We start from the raw sequence: 26,230 nt of genomic DNA on the forward strand, positions 1-26,230 counted from the left end.
CGCTGCCGCCTTAACGTCGTGCTCTGCAGACCTTCGTGCACGAAATCTCGAAGGCGAGGTAACAGGAGAAAGAGCGAGGCGATGAGAAGGAGAAGGAGACTGCCTTGATCTCTTGACTGGTAGCTTATCATCCTTCCTCCTGTGACGTGAATTATCCTCTTTCTCTGCAACTAGTAAGGCAATTTGATGTTGCAAATTCTCAATCTTCTTCGATTTAGGGCTGATCCTGTGAGAAGACGATGGGCGAGGGGAAGCCCTCCTCCTTCTCACATGGACCGCCACAGGTATATCCTTAGCGCAACCAGCGCACTCAAAAGCATTGTCGTCAAAAGACATCCTCTCCGGCGACGATCGCAACACAGAAGAAGAGAAAGGACGTGAAGCGTCCTTCTCCTTAAGACCAAAGGTGCCGGTCGCCTGTGCGACACCTTGCACCTTTGCTCTCTTTTGCGGTGGAGTGTCTTCGAATTGTTCTGGAGACGACCGCAAAACAGAAGGGGCTAACGGATGTGCAGCGTCCTCCTCTGAGGAATCAAAGGCGGCGGCCGCCTGTGCGGCATCTATCGTCTTGTCCTCTTCAAAGGGCGCGATCGCTTCCGAAAGCTCCAACCGCTGCGCGGGGAGGACGATTCTGATGACGAAATACACTCTTTCAAGATCCGTTTACGAACTTTGGAAGCCTGGGAAGCGCCCCCAGGTCTTGCTGAAGGAACGTCAGATCTGTTGTCCGACCCCCCTTCCGCAACACTCGGAGCATTATCACTACACACCACTGCACTATTAACCCTCTTACGCCGAAGCCATAAAAATCAAAATCTCTCCTGTATGCCGGCGCCGGTTTGGAGTGAGCGTGGAAGCGGAAAAAATAATTTTTTCAAAAAATCACAGCGCGCTTAGTTTTCATGATTAAGAGTTCATTTTTGGCTCATTTTTTTCCATTGCCTGAAGTTTAGTATACAATCATCAGAAATGAAAAATAATATCATTATCATATGTAAATAATGCGATATATGGTAGCGAAAAAAAAAAATTCATAGATAATTGTATTCAAATCACGCTGTGCAAAAAACGGTCAAAGCTAACAAGTTACTTTTTTTTTCGTTGTATTGTACACTAAATTGCAATCCTTTTGATATATAATACATAGTAAAAAAATAAAATCAACACCGGAAAAATATTATCACAAAATGATGTACGAATTCGTAATACGCGGACGTAAAAAAATTTTATTTTCAAAAATTCACCGTAATTCTAAATATTGTTCTAGAGACTTCCAATTTGTTTCAAAATTAAGACAAATGATTGAATATTACGATACTGTAAGAGTTTTAGATTAGAATTGCAGATTTCGACCATTTCGGATGAGTTAAATTTGACTGAATGTCGAAATTTTTATATATATATTTTTTTATATGCACATATTTCGGAGATGGAAAAAGCTACAACCTTCAATTATTTTTTATTGTATTTTTCATGAATTTGCGCACATTTTGATATATGAAACTCTATAAAAAGGCTAATATGAAAAGGAGCAAATATTAGGATAATGCGATGTACGTATTTCGGAGACTTCGGCCGCGAATCGGCGCGCGTAGTGAAGGTAAATATATTTTTCAAAAATTCACCATAAATCACAATATTGTTTTAGAGACTTCAAATTTGTTTCAAAATGAAGAAAAATGACGGAATATTACTAGGCCGTAAGAGTTTAGCTTACAATTGCGTTTTTCAACTATTTCGGTAGAGTCAAATTTGACCGAACGTGGTTTTTTTTCTATTTATCGTGATTTATATGCAAATATTTCGAAAAAAGAGAAAAGCTACAACCTTCAATCATTTTTAGTTGTATTCTACATGAAATTGCACACATTTTCATATATAAAACTTTATGTAACAGCTAATTTTAAATGGTGCAAACATTTCGACAATCGCACAAAAAATTCTGATTTTTTCGGAAGAGTTACCGCGCGAACGTAAGGAAAATGTTTTTTTTTTTTTTCATAAATTCACCATAAATCGAAATATTGTGCTAGAGACTTCCAAGCCATTGCAAAATGAAGGTAAATGATTGAATATTACTAGAATATAAGAGTTTTAGCTTACAATTGCGTTTTTCGACCATTTCGGTAGAGTCAAAGTTGACCGAAAGTTGATATATTTCCACAACGTTATTTATATGAAAATATTTCGAAACTGATAAAAGCTACAACCATGGGTTGTTTTTTGTTGTATTGTGCATGAAATTGCGCACATTTCCATATATAAAACTTTATGTAACGGCAAATTTAAAAGGGTGCAAACATTAGGACAATCGCACGAAAAAATTTATCGGAAGAGTTATCGCACGAACGTAAGGAAAAAGTTTTTTCATAAATTCACCATAAATCGAAATATTGTGCTAGAGACGTCAAATTTGTTGCAGAATGAAGGCATATGATTGAATATTACTATAATATAAGAATTTTACTTTACAATTGTGTTTCTCGACCATTTCTGTAGTCAAAGTTGACTGAAGGTTGAAATTTTTGCACTTATCGTTATTTATATAAAAATATCTCAAAACTGATAAAAGCTACAATCATCAGTATTTTTTTGTTGTATTTTACATGAAACTGCACACATTTTCATATATAATACTTCATGTAAAGGATAATTTAAAATGGTGCAAAAATTATGTCAAAGTGACGAAATAATTTCCGAGATGTGTCACTGATACTTTTTAGTGTGATAAGAAAGAAATTCGCGCTTGCGTGCCTGCTTAGTGATTGTAAACAAAACAACGCCTTGATCCGTGAACTCCCAGCATCCCCCAAGGAGCGTGATACGAAAGTTTTCGGCTGGTAGGCCTATAAGTATTTTTACGCGAATTTTTAAAAAAACTTTTTTGAGCCGACGTATGATACGTCCAATCGGCATACGGGAGACATTTTGACTCGATGTTTAATACGTCCAATCGGCGTAAGAGGGTTAACACCTTCTAATGCTTGCACTTTTGATTCCAGGCTACGCAAAGATTCAAGAATCATCGATAGGGTATTACCCTCCACAGACACTAATGTAGGGCCCGAAGGCATCACAGGTTTAGGAGGGATAAATTCCACTGGATGTGTAACTGGCGTTACACTCCTTCTTACCCTATCTCTTTCTATTTTACACACATATGATTCATACGCCTTCCACGCAGAATCAGACATACTCTCACATTCATTGCAGCGATCATCAAACACACAAACATGTTTCCGACAATTGCGCACACTGTATGAGGGTCTACCGAAGATTTCGGTAGCCTCACCTTGCATTCTTCCACACAACATACTCTGGCGCTAGTCGAACTAGATCCAGACATCTTAAGTTTAAGGAAAAACAAGCCAAATTCAAAACCAATCCACAATTAGCGTATGCCTAACCACCGATCCAAATCAAAAACCAAAAAATCAATCGGGATACTCAAGTGACCAAAAGAGTTCCAAAATCCAATGACGGAGGTGCAGAAAACACTTGTTGGCTGCACCGGCGACAGAAAATATCTGACAGAAAATGGGAATGGTTCCTGACGCCCGCCTCCCAGTGGCGGGAATGGGTACTACCACCTGGCCGACCACTGCGTGTGCCGGGAGTTTTGAAATTCTGTCGGACTTCGGAGAATACAGCTATATATATATCTGGCAGGTAAGGTTCATGAACAAACTTAAATATTTACTTGTTCAGTAGGAACAAATAACATAAAGGTATGACGTAGGCATTTTTAACTGCAGTTGAAAACCCACCTGGAAATGTCCTGTGCCCAGTCATGATTGTGAGGCAGGGAGAGCTGACTCTTCTAACCTCCTATTTAGTCTGGCATTTGGATAAGAGCAATAGGGCCCTGAACCTGGTTGACTGTATGGAGTCTTACCTGGATCAGGGTATCCTCAGAGAAGCATGTGCAACCTTATAGAAGTTACAAGTCAGGGGGCACCCAGCCACTCTACCATTCAACCCCAGACTTATTCCCTACAAGTACTTTAGACAAGACACTTTTCTGTCTGAAAGGAACAGGGTGTTTACACAACTTGTGGAGCAGCCACAACAGGGAGGGGTCTGGGAACCTGTGGGTGATGTACAATCAGTCCCCGGTTATGGGCAGGGGTTACGTTCTCAGCGGGGTGCTGATAAGCGAAAAGTACCATTAATCAAAACTAGGCGGTTTATAGCTCTTATGGTGCTGAGTTACGGTTAATGGTACTTCTGTTAGGTATGTTATGGTGCCATAATTCTATTATTGACACCTTATGACGCCGTTAACTGAAACTCGGCCTGTTATGGCGCCATAAATCGCTGATTTTACGGCGCTAGACAAATGCCATAAAACCAAGTCCCCCAATAACTGGGGACTGCCTGTATCTCTGGTAGAATGAAGTCAATGTGGACTGATGTTTCAGACACATGCCCTCATTACACATTACTGAAAATTTACTACAAAATGCCAGGGATGGTTCCATACCTGAGATGTCAAGTCCAACTTAGGTAGCATCTACGACCTCACATTGGGCATAGAAGCCTTTCACCCAAACCACCAGCAAGATTTTAAAGAGGTAATGAAACCTCTCATATCTTTTGTTAGAACTGACAAGTCCTGGTTTCTGCCACAACCCTGAGAACTAATGAGCACAACAGAGATTCTAGCCCTTCAAGCACCTGATAAGAAGATCGTGTAACTCTCCAGGTCCACAAAGTACTGAACAGAAGCTATGACTGGAGAGAGAGAACCCTCTACATCAACAATCCCCTGGCAGGGAGAGTGGGTCACAAGGAAACTCTCTAGGGCCCACCAAGGCTAAAGGTGCTGCTTGCTTTCCAAAATTTTTATGTTAAGATGAGGTTCGTCCTCTGGGCCCTGCAAACACTGGATTTTTGAAGTCAAGGTCTTAGAGGTTTTACTGTAGTCATCATAAATCTATAAAAAAAGTAAATGCTATCAAACATGGGTAATAAATTACTAACTGAATATATTGCTACTTATCAGTACGTTTTAGGGGTTTTAACCAATTACTGACAGTACAATGGTCCCCCCGTATTCGCGGGGGATGTGTACCAGACCCCCCCGTGAATAGTTAGAATCCGCGAATGTTTGGAACCCCTATAAAAATGCTAAAAACAGCCTATTTTGTTAGTTACAACTCAAGAAAAACCCACTAAAAATTTTCCTACATGGTTTTTTTAATAGTTTTATCACAAAAAGTGCATTTTATGATGAAATCCATCAAAAAAACCAGGAATTTGTGGATATTTATCATAGAAAAATACCGCGAATGCGTGAATTTTCCGCGAATAATGCAGGGAAACGTTCCCGAGAGAAATCCGCGAATGTGTGAGTCCGCGAATCTGGAGAACGCGAATACGGGGGGTCCACTGTAATTAGTAGACTAAATTCAATCTGATAATAATACTTTGACTGCTTCATTAGTATCTTTATTTCCTTCAATGCCCTTCATGAGAATGGATTCAAACTATTCAAATGTTTACACCAGTTTTGTATGATCTATGTATGTAATGAAAATTTAATCTGCTGCACAAGATAACTGTCATGTGACAATAAGTTTTAATATCTTAACTACCAATCTTATTAAACATACAGTATTTCTGCTGTAAAATATATGAGGGTTAGGTCAGTGCAGTACATCCTATTGCATAAAAGAAATATGATTTGCTATGGTCTCTTCCCCTCAAGCTTACAAACTTTAAAAGTTGACAGAGAAGAGGACCTTGAAACTTTAAGAAAGACTTTCGAAGAATGCTCCGTCCTACCCTTCCTGGATGTTTGGGTACAGCAGACCCCTACGGGATACACCACCACGGTTTACAAGAAACCCACAAACCCGGGTCTATGCCTTAATGGGTCCAGCGAGTGCCCAGACAGGTATAAAAGATCGGTGGTAGATGCCTTCGTCTGCCGCACCCTTACACACTGTTCCACATGGAGAGAAACCACCAGGGAGATCGAAAGGTCTACACAAGTCCTCATCAACAATAACTTTTCAAACCGCATGGTTGAACACCAAACGAGGGACTCCATAAATAAATGGCACCAGGAAAGAACGACCAAAACTAACGACCAAAGTGGAGCTATAAAAATATTTTATAAAAATTATATGCACCACAAATATTTGGAAGATGAAAAGGCTATAAGGAAATTAATCAGTGAAAATGTCTCCCCCACTACAGAAAGTGATAAAATTAGCCTCATAATTTATTACAAAAACATAAAAACCAGCCAGCTGCTTCTTAAAAACAACCCGTCGCCCCCAGAAACGTCTTTGAAGAGAAGGTGTGTCATCTACAAATTCACATGCTCAGTGGATGGATGCCACCATTCTTATATCGGGATGACCACCACCAGACTCTCCAAGCGTCTCTCCTGTCACCTTCAAGAAGGGGCCATTTTCATTCACTACAGGGAAAGCATAACAGGAGACCAGAAAGAGCTGAACTTATAACGAACCTAGAAATTATTGACCATGCACCGGACTGGAAACACCTACGTTATCTTGAAGCATTACACATATTAGAGAAAAAACCGACTATCAACACGGTAAAAGAAACAGAATTTCTTCCTACCATCATAAGAAGAAATAGCACAAAAAACCAACTGGCTCCGTATACCGCCGAGAGAGAGAGAGAGAGAGAGAGAGAGAAGGAGAGACGAGAGAGAGAGTAGCCAGAGAGAGATAGAGAGAGAGAGAGAGAGAGAGAGGAGAGAAGGAATTTGCAGAGAGAGAGAGAGAGAGGAATTTGCAGAGAGAGAAAGAAAGTAAGAGAGAGAGAGAGAGAGAGAGAGAGGAAGAAGCAGAGAGAGAAAGTGGGAGAGAACGAGCGGAAGATGTGTCATCTGGACAGCCTGCAGCAGTACCTGCCGCCCAAGAGGTGGGTACCCCAACCAACACCCAACCCACGCTAATAGCTCCGGCCAGACCACGCAGATCTAAACGCCTCAGGGAGAGATTTCGTTACCATCCAACGACCAATTAAAATCCCTGCTCACCGACCCGCCCACCGATTGTACACGACCTTGCATGCTATGAATACTTGTAAAACGTATCTTTATTCACTTTACTGTATACTCTCATAGATGACTGCCTGTGCACCGTCGACACATTAGAGGAATAAACCTAAGACAAATGAAAATCTTTACATGCCCTATATAAATGAGAAGATTCTATATAAATTAAATGCTGTTGAAACAGCTATTGTATTCAATGCTACTGCCCTCAGAGAAGGCCTCCTTCCTTATTATTATTATTATTATTATTATTATAATCCTTGTACATATGAGTATGCACGATAACTAATAAGGAAAAATGGCATTGACAGTAGAAACAATACTAAAATGTAAAAGTATTGGACACAAGATAAAGGATGTATCAATCTATTTGAAACATCTCAATTTTTAAAACAAGGAAGTACTATACCCTAAGCCTTGAGTAAGATTTGACTACTATAATTACCTTTGTAACTAGAGAATACATAGGTCATATATCTCTTGAGAGTGGCCCAATACCAGTAGACATCATTTCTTTCCCTTGCATCTCTGTATGCTCCCCATTCTAAATGTGATGCAGCATAAACTGGTTTGGGAGGACCATCTGCATCTGAAGACTGAAAATAGAAAAAAAACACTATGATCCTTTTATTCAAATCTTCCACTTGGAATGACATGGAACAAAGACATGAATAAAGATACTCTGTAAAGGTAAAAGAGTAAACCAAATAAATTATAATAATGAGGTACATTTAAATGAAGAATGTTTTTGTTACCCATTTACTACTCCATCTTAAATCTTAAAGCTACTATTTATATTAAGTTCATATATATCTTAGTTTCTTCACTTAAAATAGTTTATAAAATTTCAATGATTATCAGACAAAATGCCACTTTGAATTGGAAATACACCACAAAATCTAATATACACATAATAATCATATACTATAGTATAAGCCAGCTATTTCATCCCAAATGCCCACAGATACAACTGTCTTTCATCTGTCAGACAGAAACAGATACTATAGTGCAGAATCCAACTAGACCCAAAAGTATTTACAAATCCTCCAATTCACTTTTCATGTAATCTTTGATTGAATTAAGAGAATGGTAGGAAAGCATTCAATATGGTCTCAAGGTACTGAAAATTTTTGACGCTTTTTTTTTATTTTTTAACCTACATAAAATATATATTAAGCACAGATTGCTTACACCTCTGGTAGCCTGATGGGAGAATGGGGATAAAGAGCAAATAACACCTGAAAACTAAGAAGTAGAGGCTGTTCTTACATCCTTAGTTTTGCTTCAAAGTAGTCCAATAAACACTTGACAAAAGGACAGCTGCCGCCTTGCAGTCTTACTTTTTTAGTAAAAGACTAGCCCCACTGCCAGTAACTGTGGAAACTGCTGCCTTGCACTCTTACTTTTTTAGTATAAGGCTAGGTCCACCGCCAGTAGCTGTGGAAACTGCTGCCATGCAGTCTTACTTTTTTAGTAAAAGGCTAGGCCCACCACCAATTACTGTGGAAACTGCTGCCTTGCAGGTGGACTTTTTAGTCAAAGGCGAGGCCCACCGTCAATAACTGTGGTTGATGACAGCAAGGGCATGCGGTCGTAAAAACCCTTGCTAGATAATAAACCATGCCTGATGTTGTAAGGAAAAGGGGCATAAGGCAACCGACCCCTTAGTGTAGGGATAACGGTGGGAAATAAAAAGAAGACTTTCAGACTTCTGTTGTACCATGGGTAAACAGAAAGAGATAATGACTCTAATGAGACACCTCTGTCCAATGATTCTCACAATGGGAACTGTGGAGCATGAAATATAAACCATAAACGAGAACCCAGAACCAACCAGACTCAAGTCTGTGATGACTGGGCAGAGATCCAAATTAGAAGTTAACCCTCAACACAAGAGAAACAATACTACAATGAACAAAAACTCAGTGAGAAGGCAGGCTGAGAGTTGCCTGGAAGCACATTCCACCTTGGAATAGAGCAATCAAGTGTACGACAGATACCCTTGAGCACCTACATGTTAATCGAAACAAGAGGGAAAGAAATCCCACCTTGTTTGGTGATAATGCCCTGTGGTGTTGTTGCCAAATCAATATCACTAGTCATATTAAAATCGGAAACTCTTGGGAGGCCCGAAAGGCTTTCCTGAGTTTCAGGAAATTAAGAGAAGGTATTATGTATTTGTCTCGGTCACACACCAAAGGAATTAACTTACAGGTATACGCCTGAACTCAGACAGTACAACTGATAACAGATGTATGTCGCGAGGAGAATATAAAAGTACGTATATTCGTAGGCTCCCATCGACCGAGCATCAGCCTAATTCTTCTTCACTTCAGAGAGAAAAAGAATAAGGACTGTAAGCAGGCCTCATTCATTATCTAATGAAGAGAGCGAAGGTGGAGCTATCCCGTAGGGAAGCTTCTACGGCAATAACAGGACACCGAAGACGACTAGTTCATGCTGAACTGGTCGTTCCCCAAAACGGGAACACTGGAGAGATCCAAAGATTGAACCAGGAACACAGTCTCTGGCATCCAAACTCTGGGGAGTGTAATCTATAGAGTTCCTCTGTTCCTTCGTTCTGCCCAGTGTAACCAGGGAAGTAGAGAAAAAAAAAAGAGAGGGGATGACTGTTCTTGGCCTCTCTTCTCGTAGATAGCAAACCAAAGACTTAGGAAAACCTATTTGCCTATGCAAAAAAGACGCTCCCTGAAGGGAGAGCAGAGGTTTTCACCTACAATTGGTTCGATCGTGGGAATGCGAGATAGAATCAAGTAGAGTTGACTGCCCCAAAAGTTTGCGAGAACTTGCCAATTCTTGCCATGTGTCTGTCTTAGTGATCGAAACTTCCTGTTCGAGTGGTGGCTAACGAAAGATCCCGTAATGTCGAAGAAGAAGAATGAGGAGACTATGTCATTGGGTGTCCAACAGGTAGCACCAGACTTCCAACAGCTGATGCCAGGTGAGGAGTGGAAAACGCCAAGTGAGCCGAAGCAAGGGAGTGGACACCTCAGATGGCACAGAGCACCTATATGGGGCCTGACACTCAACAATCAAAGCCAGATATGAGAAAGATTCAAGCGGCTAGGCGCTAATACCTGGTGCTCATCATGAGAATTGGTACTATTCTAATGAGCGCCTAGGACATGATTTTGAGAAGGCTCAAATATATAAATCAGGAGCAGAATTCTAATTCACTTCCTCCTCAGCGGACAACACATCTGTATTGTTTGATTGTATGGTTTTTTTACATTGCATGGAACCAGTGGTTATTCAGCAAAGGAACCAACAGCTTTAATCAAGAGTGAACTTCTATCAACAGAAAGACAGTCTGTATCTCCACCTTTAAGGGCATTGTGAAGGAATGCCTGGGAGAGGACTGGCTATTCAAAGCAAAAGGTCGCTTACGATGCTTCCAGCGTCTAGGCATTAACACAGGGCGTTCAATATACTATTTAGGTAAAATGGTAAAATAAGTACCCTTCCTGTAATCTGATGCCAGTGGCATTCAGTCGAAACCTAATAAAGTATGACAAGTTCGACCGAAAGGAAAAAACCCCCATCGGACTCCTTTCAGTCAAATCAGCTGAGTCACGAGTCAAAAATCGACTGAGAGTCAAATCAGCTGAGTTGTGAGTCGAACATTGATTGTTAGTCGAATCAGCTGAGTTGCGAGTCGAAAATCAACTGAAAGTCGGATCAGCTGAGTCACGAGTCAAACCTTGATTGTGAGTCCACTCACCTCACTCGCGAGTCGAACATCAACTGTGAGGAGTCGGACAAACATGACTGCAAGGTTACGAGGCTTCATCGACTGAATAATACCTCTAAAGAGGTTGAGAGACCAAAGAATTACGCCATAGACGCAATCTATTAGGTGACGAACCACTGGAATAGGACAACAACTGTACACTAAGATTTGCCTTTCCAGTGGCGTTCGGTCAAAACCTGAGAACTCACAACAGGTTCGACCGAGACCGAGGGGGAAAAAACCCTCCTCACAACACATCCAACAAGACACCTTTTCAATGGCTGTCTGCTGATACCTGGGAAAAGCTACAGGTTTGACCGAAGGGGCAACTACTGGGGCAACCCCCTCGGACTCCCTTCGACTTCTAGTATGTCCTCTCCTAGAATGTTCATGGCTGTGATAAGGAGCAAGACAGTGACTTTAAGTCTACGAGACCCGGGGGGCCAGATAGTCACCTCCTCTAACAAACATCCAGAAAGACGCCTTTCTAGCAGCTGTCTGTCAGTACCTGGAACCGACAAACAACAGGTTCAACTGAGGGAGCGACTACCTGTATGTAACCCCCCGTTCTTCCTTGGACCTCCGGTATGCCTTCTCCCAGGTGTGGGGGAACAGGGCAGTAACCTTTGTCTAGGAGAATCAAGGGACAAGTAGCTGCCTCCTCCACTGCACAACACTTCACTGTTACATAGATAATTCATGATAATAATAATAAAAAAAAAAAGCTGGCAAAGGGATGGGAAAGAAGCAATGGAGCCAGGAGCGGGAGCAAATGACAAAGCTCGGAGAAGTAATACGTATGAGAGAATTGGCATTCAGTTTGAGAGGCGACAGACGGGAGGCAAAAGGCGAAATGCCTGCGGTTCTGGTAATCTCAGTTACTGATTACTTTCATGAAAATAATCGATAAGTAATCGATTACTAACTACTTATTTTATATATATCACTATAGGGAATTCTGGCATCTAGGCCTGAAACATTCATAATGTATGAATACATTAGCCTTTCACATACTCAGACTTGCATTTATAAATAACATAAATGTATGTATAACTCCAAAATACCTGTAATAATAATAATTATATATCAACAAGTTCTTTTTGAATGTGGTATCAAAGCCAATCCAACTCTAGTAATATGAAAATAACTCTAGTAATGTAAAAGTAAACACTGCTTTCATTCTCCAGTTAGTGATAAATGGATAAAACGTATATTAATTACAAATATATGAAATAGCATTTCATGTATTCAGATGTATGTATTTTAAAATAATGTAACCTAAAAAATATATATATAAATATTTATATCACCAAACGTTTTCATATTAGTCTCACAGCAAATTCGACTCTAACATAAAAGAAAATTTACAAATTACTGATTTCAAAAAGAAACCATTATAAAAACAATCAGGAATGAAAGTAATCGCAATCAGTAACCGATTACATGCCCCGCTAAATGACTCGAGTGGCCTGTGCTCTCCAGTGTACCAAGCGAACTAGAAGCTAACGGATAAGATGTGAAACGTTCACAATTGTGCGACTCCAGGAGATACCTCTGTATGCTGAGGCCATGTAAGCCTTCTCTCCCAAATCCCCCAAAGCCAAACATTAACATCATTCTCTCCTTAATACTTTCAACCTCCACACTTTCAGTCTCTGCAAAGGAAAGTGATGAGTGTCACAAGCACGGTAAACAAAACAAAATGTATTGGCCTAATGCAAATGTTTGGCATAAAAGAATGTCTTAACATTCACAAATTACTTGTGACTCCAATAGCCTACGGCTGGTAAACAAAATCCAAAAAGCCAGGAATAACCTAAGGGAATTATGCAACCTTCACAAATTACATTAAAAAGTAATTATAAAGCCTTATCCTGGTAAGTAAATAATAAACGCAAAGGTTCTAAGATACAGGAATAGAATAACATTCGACAATTATTGGAATAGAATAACATTCGACAATTATTTTAAGGTAATATTTACCAGTGATCAATGGTCAGTAACATTCAACAATTACTTTAAGGTAATATTTACCAGTGATCAATGACCAGTAAACAAAATCTAAACATAAAAGCTTGGCCTAAAGGAATAATGTAAAATCATGATTACTTAATGCAATGATTAACCGATGACTTGCTCATAGCATAAGCCCCGTAAGTAAAACATGCAAGAGTGTAGGCCTAATTGAATAGTTACATTCAAGGACTATTCCCGGAGAATATAAATATCCGGTTTGATGATAATCTGAATTAAATAAACAAAGGACAAGACTTATCCAGCTCGAAGGCTACGAATGCCTTCCGGTGGTTGTGTAACACTACTGAAATCCGGTGATATAACAGGAAAATAAGAACAAGCTGCTGTAAGCACACGATGTTTAGTCAACGTGGCAGGAAACAGAACGAAGTGCTTCTAAGGTGTTCCTAGTACTGCCATTGGGGGATGGCACTGTATATCTACACTGAACAATCGAAGCGTTACCCGTGAAATTTGACTTAGGGCGCTGTACGTTGGAAACTATAGCTATATGTATAATTACTGGGTAACTCCCATATGCAAAATCTACTGTTTTAAGAAAAAGAGAGAAAACAGGTTTCTTATAGTGGACATCCATTCATCATAAAATGGCCTCAGAGAGAGAGAGAGAGAGAGAGAGAGAGAGAGAGAGAGAGAGAGAGAGAGAGAGATGAGAGATTGGGGAAGGAGAGAGAGAGAGAGAGAGAGAGAGACTGCACCCAAGCCATATTAATAAAGCAAAATATTCAAAGGAAGACATTCATTGTGCATGCTCAGCCAAAAAATTCAGTAATGCATCTCCATTCTTTCTACAACCTTCTAACCAGGACTTACAGCCTCTCATTACTTGTGTTACTTACCTTGTTCTTTATTCATTTTCAGTACCTTCTCATTTAATTTACATATCAGATATTGTTTTTTACTGTGAGTAGCTCTTTGCACCTGTGACTGATAGCCATTGCATCGTTAGTTTTGTTAGTGAATATTCTACCGTCCTTCCTTCATAACATTTCAGCTACTTAGTAAAGTACTTATAAATAGTCTTTTTTGCTTTAAGATTGTTTTCTCTCTCCATATTCAAGTTCACAAAAGGTATTAACAAGGTTATTTTTTCCATACGTCATGCTAAAATTTTCTTTATTTATTTAACTACTATTTTCTCCACTCAGTAATGATTGCCTTTGGTTCCCTGTTCTGTTCAGCTTATGAAAATGTTGTGTGAGTAATTCTTTGTGATGTGGTAGTGATATTCCCATTTTTATAATGCCTCAGCATACTTGTGTTAGCAAGGAAGGTAACTCGTACAGAAAGTTTATCCTGCCAATTATTCAAGACCCCCATTTGTTGTCCTACGTGTAAGGAACAAGCATTTCTTGTACTATGACTTGTGAACATATGTAAATTGGACCAAGAACAATGGATTTGCTTTGGTTAGAAACAGTGTCCCCCGTTGTCTGGAAAGTTGATGACTTGTGCTGCAACAGAAAAGGAATCCTTCAGGCCTCTTCAAATGTACTGTATGATATCTTTGGATGCTGTCTCTTCTTCCCTTATGGCTCCTTCTAATCCTGTTGGGCCTTTGCATACTCAACACTGATACTCTTCAGTCTCTACTCCATCTACTTACTAGAGAAACTCTTGTCCCTTCATTCTTCTCTGTGTGGGGTTTGCCGATCACAGCTAACAGAAGTGCTTGGGAAGAAATGTCAAGCGTGGAATTTCAGTTGTTCTATTTGTATCTTCTCACTTGAGGAACTAAGAACACCCCTCAAACCTCACTAAGATGGAATGAAGTGTAGTAGTAGCAGACAGAATGAAAGGAATGATGACACACTATCTACTGCTATAGTTAAGATCAAGAAGCCAGGAGGATTAGGGAGAAAACTCAAACAACACCCAAAGATTGCAGAGAGAAAACTCTCATTTCTATCAGAGGATCAGTTAGAAAACATGGAAGAAAGAATGACTGTAAGGGCAAAGATACCAGAGGCATTGCCATACAAGGAGGCAATGAAAATACTCTGGGTTTCCCTGGCGATATGGCCTTACTCTGGAATTGGAATGTGCAATGTGCAAACACATCCCAAAATATACAGAGCTGCTACTTGTATACTGACAGTAGATCTGAAACTGGCCAGTACTCAGCCCAGGGGCCAGTCTGTAATTGAACATCAGGAGAGTGCAAACTGTCACAATAGCCAATGTAAGTCATCCAGCTTGCATGGACTGAACCAACCACTGCCTACTGAGAAGGAGCCTGCCCTGTTGAAGGGATAATGATACACCCCCTGAACTGCTCTTGCTTCCATGAAAAGGGACACCGCTAATACAACTTGTATCTGGAGCCACAAAATAAGAAACTGTAGCAGAAAACTGGTCTGAGTACTCTTCAGTTAAGGGGTCACTGAGCATATATGTACAGACAGTATATGAATACAAGTGGAGTTCAAGCCATCCATTCCATGTACATGCAGTATCTAGTCTTGCATAGTGTATGACACAGGATGTTCGATCACAGATGCACATCTACTCTTGGACAAAACCACTTGAACCAAAAAGAAGTTATAGAGGGGAGCAGAAAATATTCCTCAATAGAGCACCTTGTCCACATTACTAGCAATCACTTCTAACTACAAGGAAGTTACATTCACTATGGGAAGCCTACTAACCAAAGTATGAGAGGACAATAACCTATAGAAAACAATACCATTTGTATTTTCATACCACTGTTTCTCTACCCCTTAGGTGGTACTGTTTAGCATTTAAGGAACAGTGTAAACAATACTGAACATTCTTTACTGTGTTCCTTTAGGCCCAGCAGCACTACCATCTGCCTAGAACTTTTTATGTGTTCCCTTTGACCCGTTTTCAATTTCTTGAACATTACCTTTCCCATTTTCTATTCCCATTTAAGATCACATCCTTCAGATAAGCCCTATGATAGTCTAGCTTTGTGACTTGGTAGTCTCAAAATATACATCATACACACCCACTTTAAATAATAGAATGCGCATCAGACAATTTCTTGCATAAATTATGCTGTACATGTACAACAATAATTTTATCCTTCAAGAAACTCAACAAGAACAAGTGTTCGTTACTTATCATCCTCATTACATGGCAGTCTTATTGAACAACTGACTCTCACAAGGATGGCCTGAAGAATTCAATCTTATGTAAGAGTAGAATAATGAGTTAAGGTGAAATTAAAGATGTTAGGCACCTGCATGGGATGGGACCAAAGGGAATGAATGAAAACTAAAGGTTGAAAGCAATGCAGCTGCAGGTCAATAAGACATTACTATGTACCTTTAGCGCTATTCAAAGTACACTGGAAATGTTAACCCCCCAAGATTAATCATTGGCCAAAACAAAACAAAATAAAAGAAAAAATGCTTGTGAAGTAGAGTACTAGTATTATTTCTTTCATTTCAGGTGTTTATAAGAAATCAATTAAAAATGCATATGAAAGTGGTACTTACCTGTAATGGAGTCACTTCCATTACGTCCATAGGCCTCTTGATTTCATGGATAATAGACATTGTTGCCTCAGCAAGATGTCTTGGCTTTGGATTACCCTTAATTCCTAGAATTGCAGAAGTGGTCGAGTTACTTTTGCCTAAGGGTAAAATACCAAGTGGAAGACGACGCACAGCCTCCTTTTGATCGGAACGTCGTAATAAGCCTGTTAATACCTGTGGTGGAATAGAAGGTGACTCATAAAAATTTGAAATACTAACCAAACCAATATGTGTCTCTAAAGTTCCTCACTAAATTATCAGCAAGTTTTCTGCCTTAGTTTTCATGCTTCCCCTGAGTCACTTCCCACCTGTGTAACTTCTTCACCTTTTCCTGACAACAATTTTCAGAGTTTGTTGGAGAACAAATCCTTCATGCAATTTCTGCAAAATCCTTCAGGCAATTTCTGGAAGTCTCAAAATATCATTTCTGTAAATCATGCAATAATAAATAATCAAATTTATACTTTATCAGCCACTTTCTTCAATTCTGCTTGATCTGTTATTAGCCTCTTCACTTGCAACTTTGTTTTGGGTATCAGGTTTACTTTAAAAATATGACAATTTGTCCAAAATTGCATTTTTCCTAACTATACAAACCTGAGGTCCTTTTACACATAGTCCCACCTCATGCCACCCCTCACTCTGCAGTTTTTGCTTGGGCCAAAAGCAAAAGTGATTTGTTTACCTCGGACAAGCAGTTAACTACCGAACCCCTTGTTCGAAAGCTTACGACCTATCCAGCTGCCGCTAGTACCTTCCTATTGTAAAAGGACCTCAGGTTTGTATAGTTAGGAAAAATGCAATTTTGGACAAATTGTCATTTGTTCCGACACGGCATACAAACCTTCGGTCCTTTTACAATAGGAAGACTCACTTCTTGGTGGGAGGAATCTGAGTCTTTTGTGAACAGACTGGTGTTCGCCCAACCTTGGAATGCCTCCCTGGTCGTAAGAGCGAGGGAGGGATCCAAGCCTCTGTCCGATTGATCGGGGTGTGCACCGCAGGATCAATGGTCAGACCTCTGGACCAAGTACTAAGAGAGAGGCAAGCGTATCTCTTCGTACCAGCAAACAAGAACAAGTTCCTATTTGCAAGAGGCAACATAAAGTTATGGTTTGTCTCTTGTTGGCATCCACTTCCCCCCCCTTGTAGGAGGAAGTGGTGGATATTCACTCCCATCCCTAGTGAAAGGGATAGGATGGGGCTCTGTCGAGTAGCTCACCGGCATCTTGTCCTTATCCAGCAAGGTGATGACCGTATCCCTCTACCCACAGGTAGAGGGGGAGAAAAAGATAGGAAGAGAAGCCAGTCACTCTCTCATTCACTTATCTATTCTTACAGTCACACCAGGACTCGATGCTGTTCAGCCTGCTAGGGTATGGGTTAGCTACACAACGTGTTGAGCAGCCACCACGGGTCCTAAGGAAAACGATCCAAGGACCTGTGGGCAATATCCAAAAGGTAGAAGGAGGTGCCAGTGGTCTGGTTGTAACCAGACCCCTGCCTTCAGTACCTGCGCCACGGAGAAGTTCTTGTGTAACTCGAGGGAGTGTACTTCTAGGTCATCTTGGTGCTGACGAAGAGTCTTCAACACTCAGCCTGGGATGTCGAGTTTCTTCAGAATCTTCAACACTCAGCCTGGGATGTCGAGTTTCTTCAGAAAGCGCGGTCGCGCTTTCACAGGACAAAGCAGCATCTCCTTCGCATCGAAGGCGGTGAAGTCCATTAGGGAGGGGATTGTGAAGGACTCTAACCGATCGTCAGGAACCGAAGGGTTCTGAGTCTTCGCTACGAAGTCGGTACGAAATCGAGCGTCACGAATCCCCATCCCCTGGATGCTTGACTTCGCAGGAAAAGTCATGCAATACCTCAGAGGAAAAGAAGGGAATGGTCGTATGACCTATCCCTCTTCTCGACTTCGGTGATGTCCTGTACCCATACTGGTCTATCCGTCTGCAGCGAAGTGTCTCACATTCTCCTATCCCCAGGCAGTGAAGTTCTTCTTCTCGGTAGTGGATAGGACACCGACACTCAATGGTGGGTGTCGATGGTATGGGTACTGTGACAAGCCGTTAGGACGAAGAAAAGACTGTTATGGAACAACCGAACTAAGTCCACAGCGAAGTTCGTAACAGACTTGGGCGCTCTGACAGCTGCCGACTGACTGCGTTCGGTAGGAGGGAGGCAAGTTGTCCAAGCACCCGAGCAAGTCACGTGACCTTCGCCTTAAAAGGGTTATGCCAAGAGACTAAACAAATAATTTGTTCGTCACCGATGCCAGAAGGCGAGGTGATGATTCTCTTAAGGCATGTGCCCAACAGGCGAAAGTCAATTGCCTTCTAGAGACCGAGGTCCCTGATGGCAAGATATCTCATAGTATAGTTGATTCTCAGCTAAGGAGAAACAACACTATGTGTCGTTGAAGACGAAGGTGTACAGAAAATGCAACCTACGTCTTCACAGCTGAACCGAGAGAAGGATTCTCAAGATTCTGAACCTGTGCTACAAACACTGAGAACGCTAACCGCTATTCATTGCTGTCCGGTGAGGATCGTAGTTGCAATAAAAGCGGAGCGCTTTTCAGTAATGAAGACACAGGGAAATACTGCCTGAAGAACTGCTTCTCATGGGCTGAACATTTGGAAGTAGAGCTGTCAGGTCGGAGAGTAGGCGATGTCTTCTGACACATCTGTTAATTCGGGGCGAACAATGAATAATTGCACACCTACGAATACGAGATATTTTGAAGACAAACTCAGATGTCTGCAAAAATCATTCGCATTATCGCGGTGCGATGCAGCGGGAGACTAGTACAGACTTCTGTTACCGTGCGGTAAACAGAAAGATGAAAGAGTCCAAGATATCTCTGTTGAAAATTCTCGCAATGTCGAAGGCGATGAAATCGAGCGTCACAGCAGTAGATGGTTCTTCATTATTGCGAGAATCCCCATTAATCAGAGACCTAAGTCCATGATTGTTGGGCAGAGATACGGTTCGGTAGTCAATCAAACCAGGGGAGAGAGAGACGTAGCCAACCGTGCATCTCGGAGACCTAGCTGATACTGAGCTGCTATTAGGCAGTTCAATACGCAGTAGCTCTCGGTGACTCGTCATCCTGAGTTGCCAGGTAATCCATTATTCCACGAAGGAATGCGTTCGGCTAGAACCATCGAGCATAAAGAATACGCTCGAGCAATTATATTTAAACGAAACGGATTTCGGTAAATACAAAAGCTGATTTGGTGTTGTCATGACAATACCAAGTATCTAAAATCGAAACTGATAACTGCTGGGAGGTTGCAGGCAACCCCGAGTTGCAGTTCAATTAAGATACAATTCGTCTCGGTCACAAACCGTAGAGTTAACTACGGTATGCGCCTACCCCCAGACAATTCAACTGTTAAAAGAATCATGTCGCGAGGGTAATATACGTAGTATATTTGTAGGTTCTGTACAACGACCTCCATCCTAAATTCTTTTCCCCTCGAGGAATGAGAATAAGGATTGGAGATCGACCGCCTTCGTTCTCTAGTCAAGAGAGTGAAGGAGAAGTCTTTCCCAAAGGAAAGCTTCAATGGTGAACAGAATACCGAAGACGATAGTTCAAGCCAAACTGGAAGTTCCCGTCCGTTCTTCTCTATTCCAGGTTAATCGCCTACTGTGAGATACTCTTCTTCAGCAGCAGTCTTCTTCCAAATGCTAGAAATTACAGGAATTCGAGCATAAGCGAGGTTCCCGATATCGTGTAACAATTATCGGGGATTCTCGCTCACTTTGGACCGTGGTCTCGCCTAAGTGTTTGGAGATCGTAAAAAACTCGAACACTCTGAGTGCGCTAGAAATTCCGTAGAATTCTAAGCACTCTGCGAAACCCCCACCGAATTTGTCAAACGATATCGGCTGGTGGTCCTCTCGATTCCCGTAGAAATCGAGAAAGGGGCAGGATCCCTCCTCAACGACCGGGGCTTACGTCAGGTAGGACCCGAAGGTCCCCCCGGTAGCGCAGCCCCTAACGTGGGATCTTACAGAGAAATCTCTGTAGGATCCCTCCCCTTTCCCTCGTAGCCGTAAGGAGAGAGGGAATGGGGGAGGAATTGGATACTGGCTCGCCTTCCCAGCGGAACTAGCAGTTGGAGAAGAAAAGGAGCAGCCATCGCCTTACGGCGATGGCCTCTCAGAGCCTGGGAAAAGAACGTATCGTCAGAGAAAAACGTTTTCCCCCGAGGAGGGTTACGAACTCATACTGTAGGTAAGGGTCTGCCGCCACTGTGAACGTCGTCTGGGTGGGGCTGATCGACACCTGACAGGAGAGCCGATACCGTCCTCCGACTCATTCCAGTCCTCGTCGAGGTCGAAACCTCTCAGGAGGACCGAAGGGTTATTCAAATACGGTGTCCGAAGACACGTAGAAACGCCTCTGTCGCAGTAGAGGAGGTGAAGTAGCTTGTTCGACCGGCCAGAACTGAGAGAGCCTTCTTGTCCGGAGACGAGAGACTACCTGGTTCAACACAGTCGGCAAGCTCCGATCGCGGCAGAACCACCGTCGATTTGGGTTCCCTCTCGGGCCCCAAAACGACTCGAGCCGAGACGTGGCTCTGCTGTGGAGCGGCGATCCTTCCCTGAGGTCGTTGTGCTGACGAATCAGCGCCATAACCTCGGCAAAGTTCCTCGGGATCTCGGAAGTCACAGCATCTTGCAGAGTAGGACCGTTAAGCCCTTCGAACAAGAGCATATTCCGAGAACCTTCCTCCTAAGAAGGGGGAACAGCGACAGCCCTCTCGGTCTTCTCCATCCACTTGCGCATACGTCCTGGCCGGTCCAAGAACCGTGCCTGGCACGTAGGGCGTCGTGGTGGGATCATGAGGGGCGCACCCCTCACGATCACTCCTCAATACCTCGCTCCTCCCGGTGTAACCCGAGGAGGTTGAAGGTACGGGAGAGGCAGACCTGACGCTCCCTCCTCGCTCGCTGGCAGAACCAGCAGGCTTGGAGGGCTGCAGGCGATCGTCAACCCGCGGTGGCGATCGAGCTGCAGGCCTGGTCGAACCGTCTCGCTGTGGAGAACGGCTGGACTGAGCACAGCGGCCCCGATCTCGAGTGTCAAAAGAGCTGGTGCTGGTTGCCGTACCCGATCGCTCTCTGTGAGAGCGACGGTCAGGCGACCTGCAGGCTCCACTGTCACAGTGAGACCGGTGCTTGTCCTCACGGCACGTCACGTCGCTGGTTCCAGCCGTGGCTGGCACCGGCGAACGGGGGGACCTCTTCCCAGCCTCAGCCGTGGCCGGTCGTGGACCGTCACGTCATCCCGGGTAGCCAGCTGGTCGCCGCGAGAGCGAGAGCTGGTCTGGTGAGAGTCGCTGTGGAAGCGGCTGTTCACCAGTCTTCCGCTCCGTGCCGTGAACCTGACGCTGAGCGGGCTCAGAGGTCTGGTTCCTGGCTGCACGGTCGCTGGTAGGCGACCGTACACTCGGTACCTCCCGCGAACGAGAGGCCGAGACGGACCCTGATGCAGTGGCAGAACCACTGACACCAGGCGAGGAAGTACCGGTGTTAGCCGGTACTCCTCTGGTCCCCGTAGTCTTCTTCCTTGCGGAAAGAAAGAGACGGGCCCCGGCTCCCGAAGGGTAGCAGGAGGACCAGCGGAAGAACCCTCCCGTCCCACCGAGGTGAGACGGGTCCCGAGAAGCTCACGAGGGAGACTTCTTAGGAGGGAGGAGGCAACCTTCTTCTTCCTCGGCTGTGAAGCCTTAGAAGTCGAAGGGGAAGAGGCGGCAGCCGACGACGATGAAGAAGATGAAGACGACGACGACGACACCTTCCTCCTCTTCTTCGTCAGCTTCCTCAGGACAGACGTAAGATCTGCCATCCAGGGCGGAGCCGGGGCTGCTGTAGCCGAAGCCACAGGGCCCGGACGCACCTGTACAGACAGACCAAAGTCTGGGGTAGTACCACCACGAATAGGGACGACGTCAGCAGGTATGGGCATCTCAGGAACAGCAGGCACAGCCAGCACAGCATCGGCAGGGACAGCCAGCGCAGCAACGGCAGGGACAGCCAGCGCAGCAACTGCATGGACAGTCAGCACAGAATCGGCAGGTACGGCAGGCAGCACCGGAAACACAGGAGGTGGAGCAGCAGCCAGCAACATCCTGGTACCGGCGGCAGGTCCAGGGGCGAGCTCTAGGGCAGCGGAAGTGTGGTCGCGGCAGCGCGGCAACCACGAGTGGCGGCGGCACGCCCCCTCTCGGTACGGCGAACGGCACTTCACAGCGGCTGTAGGCAAGACTGTTACCACGTGAGGCGAGTACACCAGGTGAGGAGGGACGTCGTCACCTGGAGTCGATATCGTTGTCGTGGTCACCACTCCATGGGTGACCGCAGCAGGCCCAGACATAGAACCGCTGCCCCTGGACACTAGGCACGCCCTGCAAATCGAAGGACGCCCATACCTCACCAAGGTCCACCCTCGTGGCAATAGCACCTGCGGAAATAACAGTAGTAGTGATTAGTGGGGGGGAAGTCCCCTCACGCGGGGGGGGTGAGCCCCACACCGAACGAGCGGAAGACCCCGAATACAATTGTACATCGGGCACCAAGCGCCCTCCCCCGCGCTCGACGGATCGGGCAAGGAGAAGAACCCAGATAACCTCCCCCCGAAGGGGAAGGGCCATCTGTGGGAGGCTGAGCGGGGGGGGGGGGGGGGGGGGGGGGGGGGGTTGGGGGGGGGGGGGGGGGGGGGGGGGGGGGGGGGGGGGGGGGGGGGGGGGGGTCTCGTTCCCACCCCGCCACAGCACCCATGTACCCAACAATAATAATAAGAGCCCGAGAGCAATCGTGCCCTCGGCACCGAATGCAAGGGCAAGAGGATCAATTCCCTGACTGAGCGGAACTTGAACCAAAAAAAAATATTGATGCAATCAATAATAAAAGGAATAACATGAAAAAGAATCTTGCATTACGATTCACTTCACAATGAATAAGGGCTCGGAGCGAGCGATTTGCGCCCTCGGTACCGAGCGCAAGGGTGGTAAAAGGATCCATTCCCGATTATGAACGGAAACCTTGATCCATAATGAATTGATGCAATCAAAATATATATGAAAAATGAAAAAGAATACTGCGCTTGCGATTTCACTTCATACAAAATAAAAGGGGAAGGATCAATTCCCGGGAAATAGCGGAAACATTGATCCAAGTAAATAATGCAATCTCAATAAAATATGAAAATGAAAAAGAACTGCACTTGCGATTTCACTTCATTCAAATAAAAAGGGGAAAAGATCAATTTCTGGGTAAGAGCGGAAACTATGCCAAATGAGTATTGCTACAATCAAAATCAAGCTATGAAAATGAAAAAGAATACTGTACTTGCGATTCCACTTCCATACAGAATAAGTTTTCGTGCCGAGCGCATTCGCTCGGCAACGAGCATACAGGTAAAAAAAAATATAAATGAAAAAGGCACTTACTTACGATTTTCATCTACACATTTTCAACCAAAATATAAGCTCGGAGCGAGCGCTCTCCCGCCCTCGGCACCGAGCATACACAATACGAGGATCATTTCTGGGAAAAATGAATTCCCGCACTTACGCCCTTCAGTCCCGGCACTCGGGTAATCGGAGGGCGTGGAGAAACCAAGATCCTTTAATTCACAATTGAATTCAATGGAAATAAATATGAAATGATTGTACTTATAATTCAGTTTCACTAGATAAATAGAAAAAGAAAAACACAACCATGAGAAAGCAACGACGATGAAGGCGGGGCAGAGAGCGGACTGATACTACGTCTATACGCCAGCAGGCCGAAAGCAAAAGTGGTTTGTTTACCTCCCAGTCGCGCGAGCGCGCCTGTCGGACAAGCAGTTAACTACCGAACCCCTTGTTCGAAAGCTTACGACCTATCCAGCTGCCGCTAGTACCTTCCTATTGTAAAAGGACCGAAGGTTTGTATGCCGTGTCGGAACAATATGAATAATTACTACCTTCATTCCAAATAACACCTTAAAATTATAAGAGATTCACATCAACTGTGCATCTGATGTCTAGGCCAGTCCCTTATGATGCTCCTAATTGGCTGTTGATAAGCCAATCACAGGGTTGAAAACTCTCAGTCTCTCAAGAGAGTTCACGTAGGCAGGATACGTTTCACCTCTCCTGAGGGATACTTTTGAAAGATGTATCCCTCAGCAGAGGTGGAAAATACATCCTACCTATGTGAACTCTCTCGAGAGACAGAGTTTCTAGCCCTGTGATTGGCTTATCAACAGCCAATCTGGTGCATTGTAAGGGACTGGACTAGACATCAGATGCATGGTTGATGTGAATTTACTATAATCTTATCTGTCCTCTGAGGAATTATTAACATCACACTCAGGGTTTTTTCTTCCATAGCCTTTCAAACAATAAACCTGTTCCTTAAATAAATCCACTTTCTTTCTGCCAAAAGATATCCTTGGTGTACTCTTAAAGTAATTCTTAAAAAAAGGCACAACTACTAGACTTAAGGCATGTCCCAGCAAAGCTAAGGAGCCGAGTTTAGTAAAAATAGGTTCTTGTATATAGTATATGACACATCTGTAAAACACTTCCATCTGCTGCAATGACACATTAAGAGATGAACTTGATGGATGAAAGGTTTTTAAGATAGGTTTTCACTGAAATAAGAACCAAATGAAAAGATAAAGTTATGTAAAAAGTGCTAAGAAATAACTGAATTACTAAAAAATGCATGGTGCTCGAAATAATGTAATACAGTGGTCCATCCCCCCCTCCATATTTGTGGGGGATGTGTACCAGACACCCCCCCATCAATAGTTAGAATCTGCGAATAGTTGAACCTCCTAAAAAACGCTGAAAATGGCCTATTTTGTTATTTAAAACTTGAGAAAAACCCACTAAAAAAGTTTATACTTGTTTTTTTTAATAGTTTTATCACAAAAAGTGCATTTTATGATGAAATTGACCAAAAAACCATGAATTTCTGGATATTTCTCATAAAAATACAGTGAATAGGCATATTTTCCACGAATAAGGAGGCGGGGGGGGGGAATGATCCTGAGAGAAATTTGCAAATGTGTGAGTCTGTAAATCCGGAGAGCACGAATACAGGGGGGCCCACTGTAATAGTAAATTAATTAGTACCAGACTAGAGGCATAAAGGCACAACACATTACTGTATGATGACAACTGCTATTCTTTTCCATCCCAAAAAGAAACAAGATGAAAACCAACAATTCACATCTGTGCTAAACAATTCCACTCTTTGAATACAAGCAAGACTGATTCAAACTGCTCTAATCAATACTGGTGCAATTAACTGACTATCTGAGAAAATACTAAAAAAATATTTGGAATCATGGTGCAAAATATTTTATCTCATACATTTTCACTTACTTCTGAAAGTGTACCATCTCCTCCAGCTACAACAACAGCACTGGTGTTTTCCATAATTGCCATCAAGTCCTTAGCTTGCCCCTCATGCTCTGTCCTTACTGTAGCAACTTTGATACCAGCCAAATGAAGAAGTGGAGCACAGTAACGTTCATAGAGTCCTTTTCCTTTGCTGTGGACATTAGTATTGTTGTAAAAGCATATAAAACAATTCACATTGCTTTAGAGATGACTCATTAACATTTAGCTATCTGGTATGAATATATAAAGCTATAAAACAGTGACAAAAATACATTACAGGCAGCCCTCGATTATTGGAGGGGGTTCAACTCCAATGGCTTGATAAGCAAAAATCTTTGATAACTGAAAATTTGCGATTTACAGAAAGTATCAGTGCCAATAATCAGTCAATGACTCCTCTGTTAATTACGTATCAGTGCTGTTAACCAGAAATTGAAATTGGCACATTTTGGCGCCAAAAACTGCCGATTTTCAGCGCTATACAAGC

General features: G+C 43.0%; 1 protein-coding gene across 1 annotated transcript in view; it reads right to left on the bottom strand.

Moving 5' to 3' along the window:
- The window catches only part of LOC135198807 (acylglycerol kinase, mitochondrial-like), a 120,386-nt gene that overhangs the window by 24,557 nt on the left and 69,599 nt on the right, over positions 1 to 26,230 (bottom strand). Inside the window, exons 3-5 of the mRNA XM_064226764.1 lie at positions 25,726 to 25,894; positions 16,289 to 16,501; positions 7,485 to 7,635 (exon numbers count right to left, since the gene is read on the bottom strand). Coding sequence (XP_064082834.1) covers positions 7,485 to 7,635; positions 16,289 to 16,501; positions 25,726 to 25,894 — 533 coding nt within the window. The remainder of the gene's footprint in view (positions 1 to 7,484; positions 7,636 to 16,288; positions 16,502 to 25,725; positions 25,895 to 26,230) is intronic.

Source organism: Macrobrachium nipponense, chromosome 22, assembly GCF_015104395.2.
Source record: "Macrobrachium nipponense isolate FS-2020 chromosome 22, ASM1510439v2, whole genome shotgun sequence".
Classification (NCBI taxonomy): Eukaryota; Metazoa; Arthropoda; class Malacostraca; order Decapoda; family Palaemonidae; genus Macrobrachium; species Macrobrachium nipponense.